Source organism: Erythrolamprus reginae, chromosome 3, assembly GCF_031021105.1.
Source record: "Erythrolamprus reginae isolate rEryReg1 chromosome 3, rEryReg1.hap1, whole genome shotgun sequence".
Classification (NCBI taxonomy): domain Eukaryota; kingdom Metazoa; phylum Chordata; class Lepidosauria; order Squamata; family Dipsadidae; genus Erythrolamprus; species Erythrolamprus reginae.
Window position 1 is genome coordinate 109756775 of NC_091952.1, and position 25201 is coordinate 109781975.

General features: G+C 37.3%; 1 protein-coding gene across 1 annotated transcript in view; it reads right to left on the reverse strand.

Annotated features, from left to right (window-relative positions):
- Positions 1–25201, reverse strand: part of KCNT2 (potassium sodium-activated channel subfamily T member 2) — a 295119-nt gene that overhangs the window by 157073 nt on the left and 112845 nt on the right. Inside the window, exons 3-5 of the mRNA XM_070746341.1 lie at positions 20793–20892; positions 8307–8363; positions 7145–7193 (exon numbers count right to left, since the gene is read on the reverse strand). Coding sequence (XP_070602442.1) covers positions 7145–7193; positions 8307–8363; positions 20793–20892 — 206 coding nt within the window. The remainder of the gene's footprint in view (positions 1–7144; positions 7194–8306; positions 8364–20792; positions 20893–25201) is intronic.

The following is a 25201-nucleotide window of genomic DNA, read 5'->3' on the forward strand; positions in this document are numbered from 1 at the left end:
TATCTATTAAGGCTTCTATAGTGATTTAGTAACACAAGAGAAGTTTCCTCTTCTGTCATCACTGAACAAGTAACAGGAAAATCCTGAATGCCAAGCAAATAAAATTGGCAGATGATGTTATCAATATGGCACTTCACTACATCTTGCAACATCTTGAAACCCCAGGGACTAAAGTTTTTTTTGTTGACTTGAGCTCACCTTTCAATATCATCATTTTAAAATTAAAATGACACTACTGTAAGGTATTGCATACCAAAACAACTAGATGCAAGAATTTTTTCCCTTGTGCCATCACTGTGCTAAACACTTAACTCTTACAGTACTGTCTAATATTTATGTATATTTATCTATGTTGCACATCTATATTTTTCTATTATCCTTATCTTCTGTACTACCTCCTCTTATTGGTGTTATTATTGTGATTGTTATTACTCTGTTGCTTTGCATGTACACTGAGAGCTTTTTGCACCAGAGACAAATTCCTTTTGTGTCTAATCACACTTGGCCAAACAAAGTGTTCTGTTCTTCTTCCACTCTATTCCGTTCTGTTCCATTCTATTCCATTCCATCATTTACTTTTAACTATATTTTTTTAGTCTGTTTCTTGAATTAACCCACTTATGCCTTCATACGTAGCCCCGTTTGAAAACTATAGGTCTAAGTATGATTTGGGAATACAATGACCTTTTTTTATACTATAACTAGTTGTGGCTTCTGCAGAACACCTTCAGTTCCTAAAACTGATATAGCAAACCCAACAGGACAATAAAGTCATCTGAGAGCAAGTAATTGTGAGAATTTACAGATGACTATGGTGAATACCAATTATGGGTAAATTACCAATTCTTAATTAACTCTGGAGTTCAAATAAATAGCTGAGTAGAAACCTTCTTTACTAAATGAAGAGATGATGAGATGACTGAAAAATGAATGATGTGTTTAAATGTTTTTTAAAAAAACGTGATAAATCTGAAGGTTTAAATCCATGTCCTTGTTTAATGTAATTCAAGTAGTTTTCAAGTGAAAAGCAAGTGTGTGTCAGAGCTAAAAGTCCATATTGTGTCAACAAGCAACAACCCAGATTCAGTGAGAAGAGGGACACTGTTATAATTAAACTTTGTAAGTTGTTCTGGTTTTAGACTATGATACATTTGAACTGTTGATATTGATTTTGTAGTAGATTATTTTTTTATCATCAAAGGTCTTATGGTTGTGATGGTATAGTAACAGTAAATAAATGTCACTGGGTGCAAATAGGGAACTATGTCTTTATGTTGGCAGGGTATTCAACTATCTCCAATAGCTACACAACACCATGCAGTTAAGGTCAAATCTAAGCCAGTGCTTGGGAAACAAAGCTGAAGGCTTATTGTGAGCCAAGTAGAATAATATCTTGAAGGATTGCTACAGAAGCTATTATTCTTTGTGTCCTGTGTGGCCATTGTTAGTTTATGTATTGCCTAAATACATATTTATACTGATATGTATATATAACTTTTATTATATTTATTTATTATGTCATATTTACATATTGCATAAAGATAATATTTGAAAAAATTGGGAGTGTCTAATCTAATGAAGAGAAGGTCTAGGAGTGACATGATAACAATCTTCCAATATTTAAGAGGCTGCCAGAAAGGAGAAGCAAATTCTCCAAAGCACCCGAAGGCGGGACAAGAATGGATGGAAACTTTTCAAAGAGAGAGCCAACCTGAAATGAGTAGAAATTACCTGACAGTGAGAACAATGAATCAGTGAAACAGCTTGTCTTCAGAAATTGTAGATGCTCCATCACTGGAGGCTTTTAAGAAGAGATTTGACAGCCATTTGTCTGGAATGTTATAAGGTCTTCTGCTTGATCAGGGGATTGGACCAAAAGACCTTGAAGGTCTCTTCCAATTCTGTTATTCTGTACCAGATTGAATTATGTTATCACCTGATAAATCTGGTCATCAGGATAGCCTTCAAAATCTTATAATACCTTTCACATTATGAGAAGCTTGTGCCTGTACCAAGTAGCTCAGGTTAAAATGACTCTGAAGTGAACTCCCCATCCACATATGAAAACACTGATGGTAAAGAGATATGGAAATGGCAAAGAGATATGGAAGGCAATTAACTCTAATGAAAATCTTTGACTCTAGGTAGAACCAAGGAGGAACATAAATTTTCTGAGTCTGAAAAAATAGAATAGCAACACTGCCCATTAGGATATATTTGAAGACGAGCCAAGTGAGCATCCGAAATTGTAGCTGTCATGTGGATTATTACACGGGATCTTATTCTTGTTGGGAAGGCAAACTTAATTATATCTCCAATATATGGAGCTGTAGCAACAGTAGCATTTGTCATTACTGCTATTAATTACTGTAAGAAAGGAAGGGTCTCATTGACTTATTAGCCAAAGTGTTATTCATATGAGAGAATGGAAGTAATGAATACCATACTGATATAATAACATTTTTTAAAAATATTTTTGATGGCAAATGTTTGAATTACTTTTTAACACTATTTCTGCTGAACGCTCTCTATGTTGTATATAGAGAGAGGGAAGCCGTCTGACATAACTCTGAAAATCAGGGTGTCCTGGTGAATTCAGTATAAAACCTATAACCTTATGAAACAACCAACATAATTCTGAAGTTCTTAATTACAGAAGTCCAAGTACATTGAAAGTGTGCCAAATGGTCTTCAAATAGTAAGTATACAGGAGGATCAAGATCAAAGATTAAGTCTGATACCTGCAGTTCTGCTGTACTGAGTCAGATGTTGCTAACATCTAATGAAAGTTTCTGAGTACGAAACAGCAGACTTTTAATTATTAGTCTTCTCACCATTCCTATCACCCATCTCCCCCACTTATGACTGTATGATTATAACTTGTTGATTGTATCCTTATGATTTATATTAATACTGGATGTTTCCTGATTGCTTATTTGTACCCTATGACAATCATTAAGTGTTGTACCTCATGATTCTTGACAAATGTATCTTTTCTTTTATGTTCACTGAGAGCATATGCAACAAAGACAAATTCCTTGTGTATCCAATCACAATTGGCCAATAAAGAATTCTATTCTATTCTATTTTTCCTTCTGAAAGTTTGGCCTTTAGTTCAGTAAGACTATAGGCAGTAGCAAACAGGATAAACAAATGGAGAAAGCTGAAAATAATTACTGCATGGAAAATTATGCTGCTTCTGTTAGAAAAAATGTACTATTTCCTTTATTCGTCTAGCCCAGTGTTTCCCAACCTTGGCAACTTGAAGATATTTGGACTTCAACTCCCAGAATTCCCCAGCCAGCATTTGCTGGCTGGGGAATTCTGGGAGTTGAAGTCCAGATATCTTCAAGTTGCCAAGGTTGGGAAACACTGCGATAGTGGATAAGATTGGATTGAGTCTATTTTCTGTTACAAAACTATGATATTTGGGCACACATATTTGACAGCTGACAATATGAACTGAAGCTCAAGAAGGGAACAGGTTGTATTTGTTTACTTTTCTGACCTTAACCGGGGCAAATAAATGCTATCAATGTTAGAAATAACATTGCTGTCATCGTAATAGAATCAGGGGCTAAACTGGAACAAGAATTATCTTTATTGACTTTGTAAAGTTTCTTGAGGTGGTGAAATTTTGATGGCATAGAAGCATTTATATGAGGGAGAATATTGCTTTCTTCAGAAACTGTAAGATACTAAAATATGGCTAAGATATGGACTTCTTGCATTAACTGGTGAGACAGTGTCCCTTCTGTGTGTGGATGCCAATACATTTCAAAGTTAAAGAAAGAGGTACTATAGTCATCAGTGTTCCCTCTAATTTTTTTTGGGGGGGGGGGCGGAAAAGTATAGTGTCTGAGCGGCAGTCCCTTCGGGACTGGGCGACACAGAAATATTAAATAAATAAATAAATAAATAAATAAATAAATAAATAAATAAATAAACAAACAAACAAACAAATAAACAAACAAATAAACAAATAAACAAACAAATAAAAAACCCACCCTGTTCTGCCTCAGAGAATTTCAAAATAAAATACTGTACTGTGTGTCTATAACAGTGAAACATAGAAACATAGAAGTGTGACGGCAGAAAAAGACCTCATGGTCCATCTAGTCTGCCCTTATACTATTTTCTGTATTTTATCTTAGGATGGATATATGTTTATCCCAGGCATGTTTAAATTCAGTTACTGTGGGTTTATCTACCACGTCTGCTGGAAGTTTGTTCCAAGGATCTACTACTCTTTCAGTAAAATAATATTTTCTCATGTTGCTTTTGATCTTTCCCCCAACTAACTTCAGATTGTGTCCCCTTGTTCTTGTGTTCACTTTCCTATTAAAAACACTTCCCTCCTGGACCTTATTTAACCCTTTAATATATTTAAATGTTTCGATCATGTCCCCCCTTTTCCTTCTGTCCTCCAGACTATACAGATTGAGTTCATGAAGTCTTTCCTGATACGTTTTATGCTTAAGACCTTCCACCATTCTTGTAGCCCGTCTTTGGACCCGTTCAATTTTGTCAATATCTTTTTGTAGGTGAGGTCTCCAGAACTGAACACAGTATTCCAAATGTGGTCTCACCAGCATTCTATATAGTGGGATCATAATCTCCCTCTTCCTGCTTGTTATACCTCTAGCTATGCAGCCAAGCATCCTACTTGCTTTCCCTACCGCCTGACTGCACTGTTCACCCATTTTGAGACTGTCAGAAATCACTACCCCTAAATCCTTTTCTTTTGAAGTATTTGCCAACACTGAACTGCCAATACAATACTCAGATTGAGGATTCCTTTTCCCCAAGTGCATTATTTTACATTTGGAAACATTAAACTGCAGTTTCCATTGCTTAGACCATTTATCTAGTAAAGCTAAATCATTTACCATATTACAGACGCCTCCAGGAATATCAACCCTATTGCACACTTTAGAGTCATCGGCAAATAGGCAAACCTTCCCTACCAAACCTTCCCCTATGTCACTCACAAATATATTAAAAAGAATAGGACCCAGAACAGACCCTTGTGGCACACCACTTGTAACCTGACTCTGCTCAGAATACTCGCCATTAACAATAACTCTCTGATGTCTACGCTTCAGCCAGCTGCAAATCCATTGAACTATCCAGGGATTAAGTCCAATCTTCACTAATTTATCTATCAGCTCTTTATGTGGAACCGTATCAAAGGCTTTGCTGAAGTCCAGGTATGCAATATCCACGGCACCACCTTCATCCAACACCTTTGTGACATAGTCAAAGAAATCAATGAGATTAGTCTGACATGATTTGCCTTCAGTAAAGCCATGCTGATTTGGGTCCGATAAGTTATTGTTTTTTAGGTGCTGATTTATCCTCTTTTTGAGTAGAGTCTCCATCATTTTAACTACAACTGATGTCAAGCTAACTGGCCTGTAGTTACCAGCTTCTTCTCTACTGCCCTTCTTGTGAATAGGCACAACACTGGCCATTCTCCAATCCTCAGGAACTTCTCCTGTTAACAAGGATTGGTTAAACAAATCAGTCAGGGGGGTAGTAATGACAGATCTGAGTTCTTTAAGAACTCTGGGGTGGATGCCATCTGGACCCATTGCCTTATTTATCTTTAATCGTTCAAGTTCTTCTAAGACATCGGCTTCTAAGATCACTGGAGCTGAATCCGTACAGCTGGAAGCAATGCTATATCCCTCTATAGTATTATTTTGTAAGGTGTCTTTTGAGAAAACTGAACAGAAGTAGCTATTGAAATGGTCAGCGATCTCCTTATTCCCATTAATGCATGTATTATTCCCGGTACTAAGCTTCGTGATGCCGCAGTTTTTCTTCTTCTTATCATTAATATATCTGAAGAAGGTTTTATCCCCCTGATAATAATAGCTCATAATAGGGCAACTCTATCAATATCAAAATGCCACTTAAATAGTTGAGCTAGTTTCAAACTAGATTTTGATTTTCTTTCTCTCTTCCTTACTCCCATTCTTTTTCTTTCTCTTTTCCTTACTCTCTTTTTTCTATCTGTTTCTCTCTCTTCCTCTCTTCCTCTCTCTCTCCTTCCCTCTCACTCTTTTCCTCTCGGCTTCTGGGCAAGTTTGAAGAACTCTGAGTTGATGATGATTTTTAAGTGAGCTATTGCTCACTGCTCAGCTTAGAGGGAACTATGATAGACATATACTAATTTGCAAATAAGACTAATAACTATTGCAAGCCAATTCAGTAAAATATGGTATTGTTCACAAGAATTTGTGTCATTTTCACCAAAGTTAAAGAATCAATATAAATGAATCCTAGAGATCTTAACTAAGAAGACTACACAAGATGGTCAGGCATTGCGCAAGAATTCTGGAGTAGGTTGTGGAGGGTGCACAAGAGGCACCCTCCACTACCCCCAAATCCATGGGACCACAACCTATGGGTCAAGGAGGATGTGCAAAATACAGTAAGGCACAAGTCAGGAAATTCAACTGTCTGGGTAAAACAGTAGAGAAGATATCAAATAGTAACTTTGTGATTGCAAGTATTTGGCAACTAGTTGCAAGTGTGAACAGGTAGCCAAGCAACCAAGTATTGGTTATATGACTGTAGGAGTGCTGTGGCAGCCAGAACTTGAAGGATCAATTGTAACCACCATCTGTTTGGTTCTGTCATGCTTCAAATAATTAGTGAATGAACAATCATAGGTTGAATATATCCTGTCCTTGTTTAGCAATTGCAATCCTTTCCTTAAATCAGAGGTAAAATGTTTGCTAGGTGTGAACACGTGGCTGAGACAGAAAGAGAAGCTGCAAAGATCATTGATTGCTGCAGGCTCATTTAGATAAAGCTCTCATACAGCTATGCCAGCATTACTCTCACTCCCACATGCACTGTTGTTAGGTACAAAATTTGATCATAAGTCCAGACATTGGTTGGAATTTTAAAACTCCCGTCTCTGACACCCCCCCTCCCAACCTAGTATTGCATTTGCAAATAGTCTTTAAACAAGGTAGACATTAAACAAGGACTGGTTATATCTTCTTCACTGATATTTGTAGAAGGATCTTTGTTTTCACTAATTTGCTATTCAGTTAATAAGTACCCATCTTTTATTTTAAGATGTTATTAAATGCATGTAAAATTTGTAAAAAATGAAACTATACATTACCTGTAACCCCCACAAAGGTAAGCTTCGATTCACCCAAATAATAAGTGACCTGAAAAAAATTACAGCAACAAAGGAAATGAATTTATGTATTTATTGGGGGGGGGGGAGAAAACCTTACCTGAACAAGCTATTATCCCCCACAACCAAATTAACACTCTGAAATTATTTTTATTTTCCTTGAATTCTTCCAATGAATTCAAAATATTTCAATTTAAGGGAGAACAGCGGGAGGGAGATACCCTGGAGTTAAGAAACTGATTAGATGTTTCAAATAATGTATGTGGCTCACTTTCCTATCAAATGCTGCAATCAATCAAATGTCATAAGTGACTAGTTTATGTTTCTAAGGAACACATTACTGGTCCTCATACATTACTCATTTGAATAGTAGGCATAAAATAGAATGGCTAGGAATAATTCCTATTTTGGGGCTAAAATAATACTGCCCCCCCCCCCGGGATTATTTTGTTGTTGTTCATTATGCTGCAAGTAGCAGCTATGCTGTTGCCTTTGTTTTCATAACTGAAGTCAACTATGGCTTCTTCAAATATATACATATGCAATATATACTCATACATTTTTCTATGTTCTTAGCAATTATTCTCCTTGATATGCTGCAGATTTATATAACTCGAGGAAAAAATAAAAAATAGTTAAGGTTATGTATTGGAACAATAGCAACAGTACTATTGTGAACAGTACATTACTTCAATTGTGAGAAATGGATCTGCCATGAAGTGAGGGGAGGGGAGTTTATTTCATTGTTCTCTCAATGGTCAGTACTATTTTTTTTTAAAGTGACAGAAAACAGAGGAGAGAACATAGTTGATTTTGCTGGAATATACCTTGTCAATACAGCCAATGAATAACCTATGAAGCATTTCAATTTTACTAATCAAAATAAAATTATCTTTTTGATATAGAATCCAGAGCGTTTTCATATTATTGCTAAAATATTTGCAAATTCTAAATTAAATTTAGTTAAGTTTCAAAATATTTCTTACTATCCACATTAGGCTTGAGTTCATTTGGGGTAACTATAATCATCTGGCTGTCCATTTTGCTCTTGCTAATATCAGTAAGTTCATTATTTTTAAAAAAGAACCTAATAATTTAAGTTTAAAACATCGATTTGCTGCTATAAACACATCCTTAAACTTACCAATCTATCTCTGCAGAAATGTTGTTTTGACTGGAACATCCCTGGTTTAATTCCTTGCTAGCAGACATCCAAATGTAAAATCCATTTTCATTTAGAAAACAGCATATCATAATGAAATATGTTATGGGGGGGGGGGAGGAAAGCCAGACAAAATCATTAGTTTGTTATTATAATATTTTAAAGGGTTGTAAAATATCATGCAAGTTAAAATTTTAAAAAATGAAAGATGATAAATGAGGATTATCGTGGGTGAGGGTTGTTTGGTTAATGAAGAAATATATTGTCAAACATATTGTATTTTAAAACAACATTTTAAGATGTTAACATAGGATATTTAGGAGATAGAACTATTTGAACTTTTATGCAACATAACATATATAAGAAAACATAACATATATAAGAATGTATCCATGCTTAATTATAAAAACACTCATATTTCAAAGGAGTTTCCATTAAGATTCTGGCTGGCTGGGAATTATGGGAATGTAACCATGTAAGTCAAAGGGAGAGATGTAGCACAGGATATCATATGGACTGTAGTATCAATGTACAAATATCACAAATAATGTAATTAGCATTATTACAGAATTAACATCATTAGCATGACAACATCATGATTTTGTTCACTATCTATCATTGTAAATTGTACTGGATGCCCACAGATTTAATGAAAGGTGCTTTTCTTCTAGCAATTAATTCAATTTTCAAAAATAATGTCATATAACAAAGCAACTCAATATGATTTGTTTAATATTGAAATAACAGATGGTTCTGAAAAGTAATGGGTTTTGAATCAGTTTGTTACTGGTTCGCGTGCATGCTTACCGTATGTCCTGGGTGGCTGGACAGAGCCTCCTAAGCCTTGCCTTCTAAAAACTGGTCCACTGCTGGTTATGAAAGGGGCCAAGATATATAGAGCTTTTTGGGTTAAATCATGCACTACTTTAAATTGTATCTGAAAGCATATTGCTAACCAATACAGAGTGCACAGCAGAGTTATTGGCAGACAACAGAGAAAAACCAGAGCTATTTTACACATTCTTTGCATCAGTCTTCACACAAAAAAGAAACTGCAAACCAACTAACCAGAAACACAACTGCAAAAAGCAGAGTCGAAACAAAATTCAACTTAAGCAAATATACAATAAGAGACCACTGTCTGAACTTAACAAATACAAATCACCAGGACCAGATGGACTATACCCCAGAGTATAGTTCCCTCTAAGCTGAGCAGTGAGCAATAGCTCACTTAAAAATCATCATCAACTCAGAGTTTTCCAAACCTGCCCAGAAGCCGAGAGGGAAAGAGTGAGAGGGAAGGAGAGAGAGAGGAAGAGAGGAAGAGAGAGAAACAGATAGAAAAAAGAGAGGAAGGAAAAGAGAAAAAAAAGAATGGGAGTAAGGAAGAGAGAAAGAAAATCAAAATCTAGTTTGAAACTAGCTCAACTATTTAAGTGGCATTTTGATATTGATAGAGTTGCCCTATTATGAGCTCACTGTTATAGACACACAGTACAGTATTTTATTTTGAAATTCTCTGAGGCAAAACAGGGTGGGTTTTTTATTTGTTTGTTTGTTTTATTTATTTATTTATTTATTTATTTATTATTTCTGTGCCGCCCAGTCCCAAAGGGACTGCTGCTCAGACACTATACTTTTCCGCCCACCCCCCAAAAAAAATTAGAGGGAACACTGCCCCAGAGTCCTAAAGGAACTAGCAGGTGTCATTTCAGAATCACTAAACCACATCTTCCAAAAATCCTTGAATTCAGAAGAACTACATGAAGACTGGAAATGAGCTGACATGGTCCCCATCTACAAAAAAGGCAAAAAAACCCAACCCAGGTAACTATAAACCAATTAGCTTAACAGAAATACCTGGGAAAATGCAACAAAAAATAATTAAGAAACAGATCTGCCAGCCTTTAGAAACAAACAAAGTAATAACCAATAGCCAACACAGGTTTGTTAAGAACAAATCATGCCAAACCAATCTCATTCTTCAACACTGTAACCAAATTAATAGATCAGCAAAATGCAGTGGACGTAGTACACTTGGACTTTGACAAGCATTTGACAAAGTGGATCACAACCTACTTTCCGCAATCTAAAAAAAAAATGGGATAGTCAGCTACACAACCAGATGGATTAACAACTGGCTGACCAACAATACCCAACGAGTAGTCCTCAATGAGAAGCAGTGGGGTACCGCAAGTTCCATCCTAGGCTTAGTACTCTTTCTTCATTAATGACCTAGATGAGGGAATAAAAGGGGAACTAACCAAATTTGCAGATGACACCAAGCTGGCAGGAGTAGCCAATATTCTAGAGGTCGGGATCAGGATCCAGATTGATCTTGACAGATTTGTACACTGGGCCCAAACAAATAAAATGAAATTCAATGCAGAGAAAAGAAAAATCCTACAACTAGGCAAGAAAAATCAAGGACATTACATATAAATAATATAAACAATCAATAGCAGCGACTGTGAAAGGGATCTTGGAAACTTGGTGGACAACCAACTAAATATGAGCCAGCAATGTGCAACAGCAGCCGAAAAAGACCAATACAATCCTAAATTGCATTAACAGAGGGATACAATCTAGGACTAGGAAGGTACTAATACTACTCTATAAAACCTTAGTTAGACCACATCTAGAGTATTGCATTCAGTTTTGGTCACCACACTACAAAAGATACATTGAAACTCTAGAAACTGCAGAAAACAGCAACCAGAATGGCAAGTGGATTGGAAACGAAAACCTACAAAGTGATGTTGTAGGAACTGAGCATGGCTAGCCTAGCAAAGAGAAGGATCAGAGAAGACATGATAGCAATGTTCCAATATCTGAGGGGCTGCCACAGAGAGGTTCGGTTCGGACTGTTTTCCAGAGCCCCAGAAGGCCAGACAAGGAATAACGAATGGAAGCTGACCAAGGAGAGATTCAGCCTGGAAATGAGGAACTTTCTGATGATGAGAGCGATCAACCAGTGGAACAGCTTGCCTGCGGAGGCTGTGAGTGCTCCAACACTTGAGACTTTCAAGGGGAGATTGCACTGCCATTTGTCCAAAATGGTATAGGGACTCCTGCTTCAGCAGGGGGTTGAACTAGAAGAACTACAAGGTCCCTTCCAACTCTAATAAATAAATAAATATATGTGTGTGTATATAAAAATATATACACACACATACACATATTACATGTACTGTATAGAGTATCTACGAAATCTACAAAAACATATATACTATACAGTGGAACCCCGACATAAGAGCTGCTCTACTTAAGAGCAACTCGAGATAAGAGCTGGGAGGGGAGAGATATTTTTGTTCTACTTACAAGCCCAAATTCGAGATACAAGCACCAAGGAGCTGTCTCCTGAAGCCAAACGCTAACTTCCGCGTTCGGCTTCAGGAGACAGCTGCAAAGCGGCGCGCGTGTTTTAAAAGGTTGCAGCCGGCCTGGGGGGCTCGGGGGGGTGCTTGCAGCTTTCTTTCTTGCTCTTTTTCTTTCTCTCTTTTACCTTCCCTTCTATTTCTTCTTTTCTTTCTCCTTCCCACCTTCTTCCCTCCCTCCCTCCCTTCACTCATTCCTCTCTTACTCTCCCCTTTCATAAGTTTCCTTGCTTCCTTCCTCTGTTCCTGTCCCTTCCCCCTTTCTTTCTTTCTTTCTTTCTTGCTCTTTTTCTTTCTCTCTTTTACCTTCCCTTCCTCTATTTCTTCTTTTCTTTCTCCTTCCCACCTTCTTCCCTCCCTCCCTTCACTCATTCCTCTCTTACTCTCCCCTTTCATAAGTTTCCTTGCTTCCTTCCTCTGTTCCTGTCCCTTCCCCCTTTCTTTCTTTCTTTCTTGCTCTTTTTCTTTCTCTCTTTTACCTTCCATTCCTCTATTTCTTCTTTTCTTTCTCCTTCCCACCTTCTTCCGTCCCTCCCTCCTTTCACTCATTCCTCTCTTACTCTCCCCTTTCATAAGTTTCCTTGCTTCCTTCCTCTGTTCCTGTCCCTTCCCTCTTTCCTTCCTTCCTTCCCACCCTCCGTCCATTCATTCACCCATTCCTCTCTTGATCGCTTAAAGCCGGTCCCTGGTGCAAAAAGGGTTGGGGACCTCTGTCCTACAGGATTGGGTGGCAGAGAAGTTGAACATATGTAAATTTAAAAGTTTAAGAAAGTTTACAAGTTAAGTGAAAGAAACTTCATTATTCATTTATATGTACATGTACATTTCTTCATTAAAAACATGTCTTTCTGCATAATTTAGACTAACTTTGTGAGTTTTTTGAGGGCTGGAACCAATTAAAATTATTTACATTAATTCCTATGGGGAAAAGTCGTTCGAGATAAGAGCTGCTCGACTTAAGAGCCCAGGTCCAGAACGAATTAAACTCGTATCTCGAGGTACCACTGTATATGTATGTATATATACATACATATTCAACAGATAGATAGATAGATAGACAGACAGACAGACAGACAGACAGACAGACAGACAGAGTCACTCAATCTGTCTCTGTCTCTGGTTGGTTCCAGAGGGCTGGGGAGAAGGCTCTACCCCGTGGGCCCACCAGTCACCATTGTTTGGCTGACAGGGCCTGGAGGAAGCTGACTCTTTGTGACCTAACTGGCCGCTGGGATGTGTGATGCAGAAGATGGTCCCGTAAATAATCCAGTACAATGACTTGTAGGGCTATGTATCTAATTTTCTATCTAGAAAATCATTTAAAACTACATTGACTTCATGGACAATTAGGAATTTATTTGATAAATTTACTAATTGAAAAATACCAATTGATCTACACTATAATTCTAGAGATTTCTGTTGGTAACCATTTTAAATGATTCACCACTCTATATAAATGAACTGATAAGCATCTGGTTAACATTCTGCTTTTAAACCTCTCCTCTCTGCTTTATGTACATTACATTTTGCAATGTCCTGTAAATATTATATACTTATTTCATTCTGCTGGAAATGAGAGGTGCAACCTATGAGTTAAGAGAGAAACTGTACAAAGTTGCTCTGGGATAATATTTACACAAGTTTAGAATTATGACAAAAATGCTTAAAAATACAGGTAATAAGAAGAAGAGGCTTAGGCCATGGTATCTAAAATCTAGCATTTGAAAGGCACAAAGTCCAAATACTCAGGACTAAAATAAGACAGCAAAAAGAAAACAGGCAAATACAACTGTAATTTCTAATTCAGCCTAGCTCTTGATTACAGAGCAGAATCCTACTTTTAATTATTATTGACAAACTACTTATGTTTTGGACTATGTTTGGATCTTCCTTTTGGGTGCCAATCATAATATAAACACATTAATGTCAAAACCAAGATATAATTAGTAATAATTCTAGGGAGGTATGGTGATTTAAATATATATTATCCTCCTGACTTTATAACTTTTACATTGGGAAAAATATGAATTGGAAATAGCTGCAAGCTAAAAGCTACATATGTGCCAATCCCATATTTAAATACAGTGGTACCTCTTCTTAAGAACTTAATTCATTCTGTGACCAGGTTCTTAAGTAGAAAAGTATGTAAGTAGAAGCAATTTTCCCATAGGAATCAATGTAAAAGCAAATAATGCGTGCAAACCCATTAGAAAAGGAATAAAAGCTTGGAATTTTGGTGGGAGGAGGAGGTAGAAGAGGAGGGGGAGGGTGGTCGCTGCCAAAGGAAGAAGGTGATATGAGAGGAATCAAAAAAATCCAAAACTTTAAGGCTTAAAAAAAAAGAGGGACTGTGAGGCGGCAAGGAGGAGCGAGGCTGCCTCCCATACACTGTGCCAGAGAGAGAAACACAGGCAGGCAAGAGGGGAAAACCTCCCGCTCCTTTTATCGAAAGGTGGAGACTGCTGCTGCTACTGCTTCCTCTTCCTTCCCATGCTGAAGGGCTCCCCTCTCCTCTCGCTCGCTTGCTTTGTGGCCGGCGTCTTTCCTTCACTGTGGTTACTCCTCGGTTTGGCTGAAGCCGAGTTGATCTGGCTGGGTACATGGGAGGCAGCACAAAGGAGTCACCACAGGGAAGTGGTTTATTCCCTCTCCAAGTGCCCAGAGAAAGGAAAACGCTCCATTTGCTCTGGACTGCCAAAGCTTCAATCCTGGGAATTTTTTCCGGGCTTGGGTTCTTAAGTAGAAAATGGTTTTTAAGAAGAGGCAAAAAAATCTTGAACACCCAGTTCTTATCTAGGAAAGTTCTTAAGTAGAGGTGTTCTTAAGTTCTTAAGTAGAGGTACTACTGTATTAGAAATTTTTCAGTAGAAATAGCACAGTTATATACAGGAATAATAACAATATTCCTGGAAACTGCCAAGGTATCTAGTAATGGGAAGTTTCCTTCATACCACACTAGTTTGCAGCAATCTCCTGATTCCTCCTACTATTTTATTCATTAATTTTTATTTTTTAGATTTATGTGCCAACAGTCCAATATGTCATCAACTTGGTTGTTCTCTCTCAAGAGATGAGATTCAATATAGACGTAACTGTCAATTTTGAAATAATTATTTCAGTATTATTAGGTTATAAGCAGTGCATTTTATATCCCAGCTATTAAAATAAACAACTCTGGCATTCTTTGAAGAGTTATGATCCTAGGAGATACAATAATTATTGGAAACAAATATAAGACTTCATTACTAACTTTTTCATTAAAATCACTGCAATTTTTTTAAAAAAACTTCAATAGAATAAAGTGTACAAATGATGTTTTTATTGGTCTGTTAGAATTATATGATCAAAAGAAAAGGAAACTATAGTTAGATGACTAACAATAGTTAGATTGAGCTGTGATGCATTTCATCAAAGTGATCAAAGTAGAAAATTTTTAAAGTTTAATAAAGTTTCTTGTAAACTAGCTGTTTGAAAAATGATTAAAACGAAGACAAAAACAAGGGGAGATACCTCTAAAATGATAAACTGAACAAAATACCTATCCAATGTCTACAAAGTCAAGCTAATGATGTGGATATCTTCTGAAATCAATTCTAAAAGTATGTTTTCTTCCCAATACTATAAATGTGTGTCCAAGACACATTTGCATACACAACCCAATTAATTTTAATTGAATAAATAATTACTGGAGGAGATTGTCAATATATAAAGGCATCACATTTCAATAAATCCCTTAAGACAGAAATGCATACACAACTGTGTTTGCCTATTTCTATAATTCTGAAGCTACATTCCAAAAATAAAACAAGGATTAGGGAAAAAATCAATTCTTTTTAATTGAATAAATAACTAGTGAATAAAATTATCAATAAAAAGCACCTCATTTTAATAAATTCAAATTCTCCCCAAATGCATTTAACAATAATTCAAACCGTTATTTCTTAAATATATGCATATGCGCTCACACATATTTGGAGGAAGGGAAGGAAGGAAAAGAAAGGTGAAGGAGCAAAATAGGCCACAATTGAAGTGACTGGAAGAAATAACTGAGGAGGGAAGGAAAGAACGCTCACAAGATTTTTTTATAGAAAATTCAACAATGTTGCTATGCTTAGCAAGTGCAGATGTGTATAGTGTTCCCTCAATTTTTGCGGGGGATGCGTTCCGAGACCACCCGCGAAAGTCGAATTTCTGCGAAGTAGAGATGCGGAAGTAAATATACTATTTTTGGCTATGAACATTATCACAAGCCATCCCTTAACACTTTAAACCCATAAATTATCATTTCCCATTCCCTTAGCAACCCTTTAGAATATTACTCACCATGTTTATTTATTAAAGTTTATTTTAAAAAATATTTATTAAAGGCAGACGAAAGTTTGACGATGACATATGACGTCATCGGGCGGGGAAAACCGTGGTATAGGGGAAAAAACCCGTGAAATATTTTTTAATTAATATTTTTGAAAAACCGTGGTATACACTTTTCGCGAAGTTTGAACCCGCGAAAATCGAGGGAACACTGTATATGCATATTCTATATAGTAAATGTAATGTTGCTTACTCCAGGTTAGAATGTGTAGCCTTCTTTTACAATCGGAATTTATCTGTTTGTCTCAGCTTATTCTATGTACAGGACGGTAATAGAAATGTGGAAGAAATCTTGAAGGTAACAGAGATGTCATTCTCTTCACTTTCCCTCCCCCTCCCCCATGTAGTTGTTTGGGGAAAAAAGAACACCTCAGCAGCATAATGCATGTGTGTCAAACTCGCCAGGTCACTTGATGCTTTGTGGTGTTTTTCCCATTTGCAGAACTGGGAGGGCATGGCCTCCGCATGACACATCCAGCCTGCGGGCCACCAGTTTGACACCACTGGCATAATGTGTGTTGGAATGTGAGGCAAATGGAGGTAGTCCTCAACTACCTACATTCTATTAAAAAAACCCAACAGTATGGCCAAAAAAAGAGTGGTCAAAAAAGTCAATGAAATTGTATGCTGTATTAAGAGAGGAATAGTTTTCAGATCACATGAAGTTACTGCTTTATAACACCTTGGTAAGACCACACTTGGAATGCCACATCCAGTTTTGGTCACCACAATATAAAAAAGGATGATGAGACTTTGGAAAGATTATAGAGAAGATTAAGTGAGCCAGCAACTAAAACTTATGAAAAACAGTTGCAGGAATTGGATATGTCTAGTCTAGTGAAAAGAAGGACTAGGAATGATATGGCAGCAGTGTTCCAATATTTGAGGGGCTGCCACAAAGAGGAAGGAGTCAACCTATTTTCTGAAGCACCAGAAGGTAAGACAAGAAGCATTGGATGGATATTAATTAAGGAGAGAAGTAACCACAATTAAGGAAATTTCATTACAGTGAGAACAATAAATCATAGAATGCCTTGCCATCACTGGGAGGCTATTAAAAAAAGACTGGACTGTCATTTGTTTGGAATGATATAAGAGGCTGGACTAAAAGACCTCCAAGGTCCCTTCCAACTCTGTTATTCTATTATTTTGACTTACAACCATTCGCTATAGTGACCATATGAACTTACTATGGCACTGAAAATTCTTTTTCACACACAATAATGATCAAATTTTGGGTGTTTGGCAATTGGCATGTATTTATGATAGGTGCATTGTCCCGGGGCCATGTGATCACCATTTATAACCCTCCAGCTAGTTTTTGAACTCAACGGGGAAAGCCAGATTCATTTAACAACTGTATGATTCATTTAAGAACTGTAATGATTCCCTTAACAACTGTGGCAAAATTGGTCATAAAATGGGACAAAACTCATTTGCCTTACTTAGCAACAGAAATTTTGAACTAGCTGTAAAAACCTTGGCACATTTACTCTATATGCACCATTGGTTTCAATAGCACTTTTTGTAATCTACTCATTATGCAATCCTACAAACACAATCATGGACGAGTTGAGAGCATGTTAGTCTGTTTATTGTTCCATTTAGTCAAAGTAAATGCAAAGCCACAGTTTAACAATACACACGCTTGAATGAATTCAATCAAAGCAATGAGCTTGGGTGTCCTTTCCCCTCTCCTTCAACAGTCTTTAGTTTTCTTTCTTGTGAATGTTAGCTTGTCATTAAAAAAAAAATCAAAGAGTGGGATTTGAAGTTCCCTTCTTTAGAATCAGTGATTTGAAGCAATGCTGTGTTCAGATCTAAGAAATCCAGTTTTCAAAAAATAAAAAAAAATAAGCTAAACTTTAAAAGAAAACATATCTCCTGTGGAGCCAAGGGCATCACAGTACTGGTCTCTATTCTTTATTGTAAGCAAAGGCTTATGCAGAGATTTAAAGCAGTATAGTGCTTTGAAGTGAAATGTTTTTTCACCCTTTGGATTAAGGCATCTACAATTGGCACATTGCAAATTTCTCCTGCAAATACGAACTTTGTGCGAGCACTGAACTTCAATCTATGAAGGATTTTAGATAGGCCTGTTGGCTGCCAGCTTTTAACTTTGCTAGTTAAAATGTACTTTATGGTTGGTCAGGCACACACTTTTTATGAGTTCAAAAAGTTAAACTACCTTGCTTTTAAACTTAACAACTAGCACACTGCATTTATTATATTGGCTTGAATACACTTATACATACACATGCAAAAAACCCTTTAATAAAACAAAATTAGATAAATCCTCTGAATAATATTAACAGCAACAACAATTGCAATGTCAACAAGATGCATTTTAATCAATTAAAAACGAATAAAATACCAGAATGTGAGGAATAACCAATAATTATACATATTTTCATAATAAAAATGCAAAGAAACAACAGCCAAAGAAAGTAAACAACAATCTCATAGTCAAGCCCTATATCCTGGAAAAATTGAAATAAATATAAGTCTTTCCACAAGGTAATTTGAAAGCTTGTTAGCTTTCTAGCTGAAGATCAGATTTTACAATATTTGCCCAAAACTATTCAACTTCTTCCATTACATCCCTTACTGGAAAAAAACATGTTTTCATTTTTTTAAAAAAAAAATATTAAAATGTTTTCTTTCAGGGAGCCCAGGGTTTCAGTGCTTGAATACCTTTGGCAGTGGAAAAGAGTAAAACACTTCTCCAAGCAACTACAATACTGCATGGAGAAGGATAGAAAACAATCCTAAAAATAAACAAAACAAAGTTTGAAGGAACTTGTGATAGATGGACATAGGAAAAAAACAGAAAATAACAGCATGAACGACAACACACACAAAAACCCCTGAATTCAGGGGGGAAAGAACAAATAAACTGTTATAATGGTAAAGATCTGACAAAGGCGAAGCTTCGTCATGTATCTCAGTGCCTCTAAAGTCAAGAAATGGAGGAGCAGATAAGATATTCATGACAAAGGACCAAGTTATTTGAAGAAGTTATACTTCTTGCTGAATATATCTGCCTGGCCTATCATGTCTGGCAGAAGATGTATGCTGCAGGTCCATACATATTGTGGGATTCTAGAGATAAGTCTTTACTTACATGGCATTTGCCATATCGAACGTCAATCCCCCACTGTGATCAGGCTATTAACTTTTTGCAAGTCCTTCAAGATTTGGCTACTTCATCAGACCTAAAGAGAGATCTCAACCGAGGCAGGGATATTTGATTATCCTATAATCAAATGCTACAGAAAAATCCATAAGTATCAACACAGATGGAAAGGCACTGTACAGCTAGTCCTTGGTTTACGACCATAATTGAGCCAAGCATTTACATTGCTAAGTGAGAAAATCAGTTTTGCCCAATTTTATGACTTTTCTTGCCACATTTGTTAAGTCAATCTCTGAAGTTGTTAAATTAGTAACATGGTTACTAATTCCCACTTACTTTGCTTGTCAGAAGGTCATAAAAGGTTATCAAAAGAACGTGGGACACTACGACCGTTATAAATATGAACCAATTGTCAAGTATCCAAATGTAAACCATGTGACCCTGAGGTGTTGCCACGGTCATAGGTGTGAAACAAGTATTATAACTGCCATTGTATCTTTGAATGATCACTAAATGAACTGTTGTGAATCAAGTATTATCTCATCATATAGAAAAATGATGCATTCAATATTTATGATGTTTTTATCTTTGTTGTGAACCACCCAGAGCCCTCCAGCAGTTGGGCGGCATACAAGTTTAACAGATAGATTAGATAGATAGATAGATAGATAGATAGATAGATAGATAGATAGATAGATAGATAGATAGATAGATAGACAGACAGACAGACAGACAGACAGACAGACAGACAGACAGACAGACAGACAGACAGACAGACAGACAGACAACCAGACAACCAAGAAGAATCGGAATTTTATGATATCTGGCAGAAAGTATACACTTGGTGGGAAACAAGGAAAAAGGGATAAGTGTGTTATTATATTATTTTGAATATTTGAATTAAGTAGTAAAATTGTATTAGATGGTAATTATTTACTAATATAAACAAACTTTTCTTTCCTCTCTTAATTTTTTTTTCTTATATATATTTTTATAAACTTTGATATAGTTTTAGATTTATTATATTAAAACTGATATTTTTATTTTATATACTTATATACATTCTATAGATGAATTTTTTCTTTTATTATTATGATGCTGACTTCTACTTTGAGCGGAGCGACTGTAGCTCCACTAAATGTTGCATGTTATGTTTGTTTTTTTGAAAAATTAATAAAATAAAATATATTTTTTAAAAAATAAAATATTTTTTTTTAAAAAGATAGATAGATAGATAGATAGATAGATAGATAGATAGATAGATAGATAGATAGATAGATAGATAGAAAGGTAGGTAGGTAGGTAGATAGGTAGGTAGATAGGTATATAAATAAATAATATGTGAGATATAGTAGCAACGACAACCAATGTCCTCGTCTCCTTAATATTTTACTTTATCAACAATCTGCTAATTAAGATTTGTCTGCAATATTATAGGCATCTCTACCTGCACATAATGAAATGTGAAAATGGATTACAAATGACTCCTGTAGACCTAAAAATATGTTAGGAGATCATATTATGCACGACTGACCTTAGTAAAATGATTTTTCAGGCATTTTGAGAGAAAAATTAAAAGATTACCATGCATGTTGCTGATATGGATCATCCAGGAGCACCCGAACTATATATAACATGCAGCTTAAAAGTTTCAGTGAAAAATTGAATAAGCGGATTCTCAGGCCTGTTGGGGAAAAAAAGGAAAGTAAATCAAACTAAATTAAGAAAAGAATACTTGCAAGTTACTAAAAATAATATCCTCAGATCTGTCCAAAAATAAAATGTATCGATTTCAACTTTTACAAAACTATTTTTTCCTTAACTTAATCTTCCTTCAAATGGGGAAAAAGGGAAAGAGAAAACAGATTAAAGCATTACTGGACATCCAACTTTTTTCCTTTTCTTATTCATGCTTACTCATTTAAAGAAAGGGGTGGAACAGAAGCAGCTAAGCAAAGGACAACAGCCACCTATAAATAGCTTAAGTCAGGATTTGCTATTGACCTCCACTTAATATTACCAGCAGTCGGGTTTCAGGCCCGGTTACAGCACGGAAACCGCTTTGGTCGCGTTGATGGATGATCTCTGGCGGGCCCGGGACAGGGGTTTATCCTCTGTCCTGGTGCTCCTTGACCTCTCAGCGGCTTTCGATACCATCGACGATGGTATCCTTCTGCGCCGGCTGGAGGGGTTGGGAGTGGGAGGCACTGTTCTTCAGTGGTTCTCCTCCTACCTCTCTGGCCGGTTGCAGTCGGTGTTAGTGGGGGGACAGAGGTCGACTCCAAGGTCTCTCCCTTGTGGGGTGCCTCAGGGGTCGGTCCTCTCCCCCCTGCTATTTAACATCTACATGAAACCGCTGGGTGAGATCATCCAAGGACATGGGGTGAGGTATCATCAATATGCCGATGATACCCAGCTTTACATCTCCACCCCATGCCCATTCAACGAAGCGGTGGAAGTGATGTGCCGGTGCCTGGAGGCTGTTGGGGCCTGGATGGGTGTCAACAGACTCAAACTCAACCCGGATAAGACGGAGTGGCTGTGGGTTTTGCCTCCCAAGGACAACTCCATCTGTCTGTCCATTACCCTGGGGGGGGAATTATTGACCCCCTCAGAGAGGGTCCGCAACTTGGGCGTCCTCCTCGATCCACAGCTCACATTAGAACAACATCTCGCAGCTGTGGCGAGGGGGACGTTTGCCCAGGTTCGCCTGGTGCACCAGTTGCGGCCCTATCTGGACTGGGACTCACTGCTCACAGTCACTCATGCCCTCATCACCTCGAGGTTCGACTACTGTAATGCTCTCTACATGGGGCTACCTTTGAAAAGTGTTCGGAAACTCCAGATCGTGCAGAATGCAGCTGCGAGAGCAGTCATGGGCTTACCCAGGTATGCCCATGTTTCACCATCACTCCGCAGTCTGCACTGGCTGCCGATCAGTTTCCGGTCACAATTCAAAGTGTTGGTTATGACCTTTAAAGCCCTTCATGGCACTGGACCAGAATATCTCCAAGACCGCCTCCTGCCGCACGAATCCCAGCGACCAATTAGGTCCCACAGAGTGGGCCTTCTCCGGGTCCCGTCAACTAAGCAATGTCGGTTGGCGGGCCCCAGGGGAAGAGCCTTCTCTGTGGCGGCACCGGCCCTCTGGAACCAACTCCCCCCGGAGATTAGAACTGCCCCTACTCTTCCTGCCTTCCGTAAACTTCTTAAAACCCACCTTTGCCGTCAGGCATGGGGGAATTGAAACATCCCCCCCCCTGGGCACGTTGAATTTATATATGGTATGCTTGTGTGTGAGTCTGTTAGTTTGTGGGGGTTTTTAAATCTTGAAAATTTTAAATTGTTGATTACTTATGATTTGTCTTTTTACATGTTGTGAGCCGCCCCGAGTCTTCGGAGAGGGGTGGCATACAAATCCAAGTAATAAAATAAATAAATAAATAAATTACAAGAATCTGTTCAAACTGCCTGCTGTCCCCTGGGAACAACCAGTTTCATGATGAAAGGATTGAGTCTTATGTCTCTTGATGCTACACAAGGACTCAAAGTTAATCCCCCCCCCCCTTTTGGCTGGCAGTTTCCCAACATTAGGAAGGAATGGGACAACTCGCTATAGCCAACTTGCTGTGGCCAACTCACCACTGCCAATTTGCCATGTCCAACATACCATGGTCAGTTCGACACAGCCAACTTCCAACAGGACAACACACTGCAGGCAACTTGCCATGGGTCAACTCAACAATTTTATTTAATTATTTAAAATAATTTTAAAATATTTTTATTTTTGTCATTCTTTTTTTTAATTTCTTCAATATTATGTAAAGTCTGTATTGCGGCAAATTGTCCTGTGGTGAGTTGAATGTGGCGATTTCTCCTAGACTCAAGTTAGGGGGATCCACAATGATGGCTAAGGGTTTCAAAATGGTAGGTATAAACAAGGTCAGTGATGGCAAACCTTTTTTTCCTGACACCCATAATTCAATGCCTGAAGGGGATTAATACCGCTCCCCCCCCCCCGGAGGCCTTCTGGAGGCCAGAAAGTTGGCCTGTTTCCCAACTTCTGGTGTGCCCAGTAGGCTAGTGTTTCGCCATCCTCAGGCTCCAAAGGCTTCCCTGGCACTGGGAGAGGGTAAAAACGGCCTCCCTCACCCCCCCGAGGGCTCTCTAGAATGCCCTTCCAGAGCCTCTGTGCGAGCCAAAAATCAGCAGGCCAGCACACATGTTAGAGCTGAGCTAGTGCCAGCAGATATGGCTCCGCATGCCACTTGTGGCACCTGTGCCAAAAGTTTGCCATCACTGAACTAAGTAATCAAAGCCATACCCCCTTTAATGTGTAGTACAGGCATTGTATGCATGTAAAACAGGAGTGACAGTTGGATTATCTGGTTGCATTTGAAGCCAGTGCATGCCACTTCAGACACACTCAGCTTTCTCCTCGGATGAAGTCATGGAAATGAAAATACCCAAATAAAACTCAAGCTAATATGACTTAGGCCATCACTAGGCCAAAGAACAACAACAAAGGAGCCGGGGTGGCACAGCAGGTAGAGTGCAGTACTGCAGGCCACTGAAGCTGACTGTAGATCTGAAGGTCAGCGGTTCAAATCTCATCACCGGCTCAAGGTTGACTCAGCCTTCCATCCTTCCGAGGTGGGTAAAATGAGGACCCGGATTGTGGGGGCAATAGGCTGGCTCTGTTAAAAAGTGCTATTGCTAACATGTTGTAAGCCGCCCTGAGTCTAAGGAGAAGGGCGGCATAAAAATTGAATAGATAGATAGATAGATAGATAGACAGACAGACAGACAGACAGACAGACAGACAGACAGACAGACAGACAGACAAACAAACTTGCCTATAGGGCACAATCCAGAAAATGTTAATTGATCATTACCTTTATTATCTTGTATAATTTATTATCTATGGAATATTATGGAAACAGTGTAAGTTACTTAAAGTACACTGCTGTGGACTAACAGTTCATAATCTTTGCAATGCAAAAAGGTAGTCATGGATACAATCCTTTTTTTTTTAAATATTTTTATTAATTTTCTTAAAATAAACAGACACACATACAAACATTAAACATAGAATGGGGGTGCATTTCCCCCGCTTCTCTTGAAAGTATAGATTCAAATACAGAAAAAGAATACATAGTTGAATATATGTTGAATATTAAAAAATCTAGTAAATTTGGGTTAAAATTTTCAAAATCTTAAGTACTATGCATATATAAACTAAAGTTCTTAATATGTTACTTGTACATAGACTAATATACCATAATCATCAAACAATACATTTAATCTAATTTTAACTACTATACGTGTATGAACCAAAATTCTTTATATATTGCTTATACATAAACTAATATACCATAATCATCAAACAATACATTTAAACTAATTTTAACTACCATACGTATATAAACCAAAATTCTTAATATGTTGCTTGTACATAAACTACTATACCATAATCATCAAAAAATACATTTAAACTAATATTAAACTAATATTAACATTGTTATCACCTAGGTAAAAACAAATACAAAAGATTAACTAAAAATAAATTTGTATATCTTATTTTTTCTTGTCTATCCATTTATAAACATTGTTCCATGTTTCATAGAATTTAGTATCTTCTTGATCATTTAATCATCTTGTCATCATATCCATTTCAGCGCAATCTAATATTTTGGCTATAACTTCTTCTTCCTTGGGGATTTCTCCCCCCTTCCAATTTTGCGCATATATTATTCTAGCCGCAGTTAGTATGTGTATAATTAAGTAAAGAATTTCTTTCTTATAAGTCTGGTTGGTAATTCCTAATAAGTAAAATTCCGGGGTATTTTCTATATCTTGCTTTACTATTTCTTTTATTATTTTCTCTATCATCTTCCAGTATGTTTTAGCTTTACCACATGTCCACCATTGATGGTAGTAGGTTCCTATTTCATTCTTGCATTTCCAACATAGTGGGGATGTTTTGGGAAACA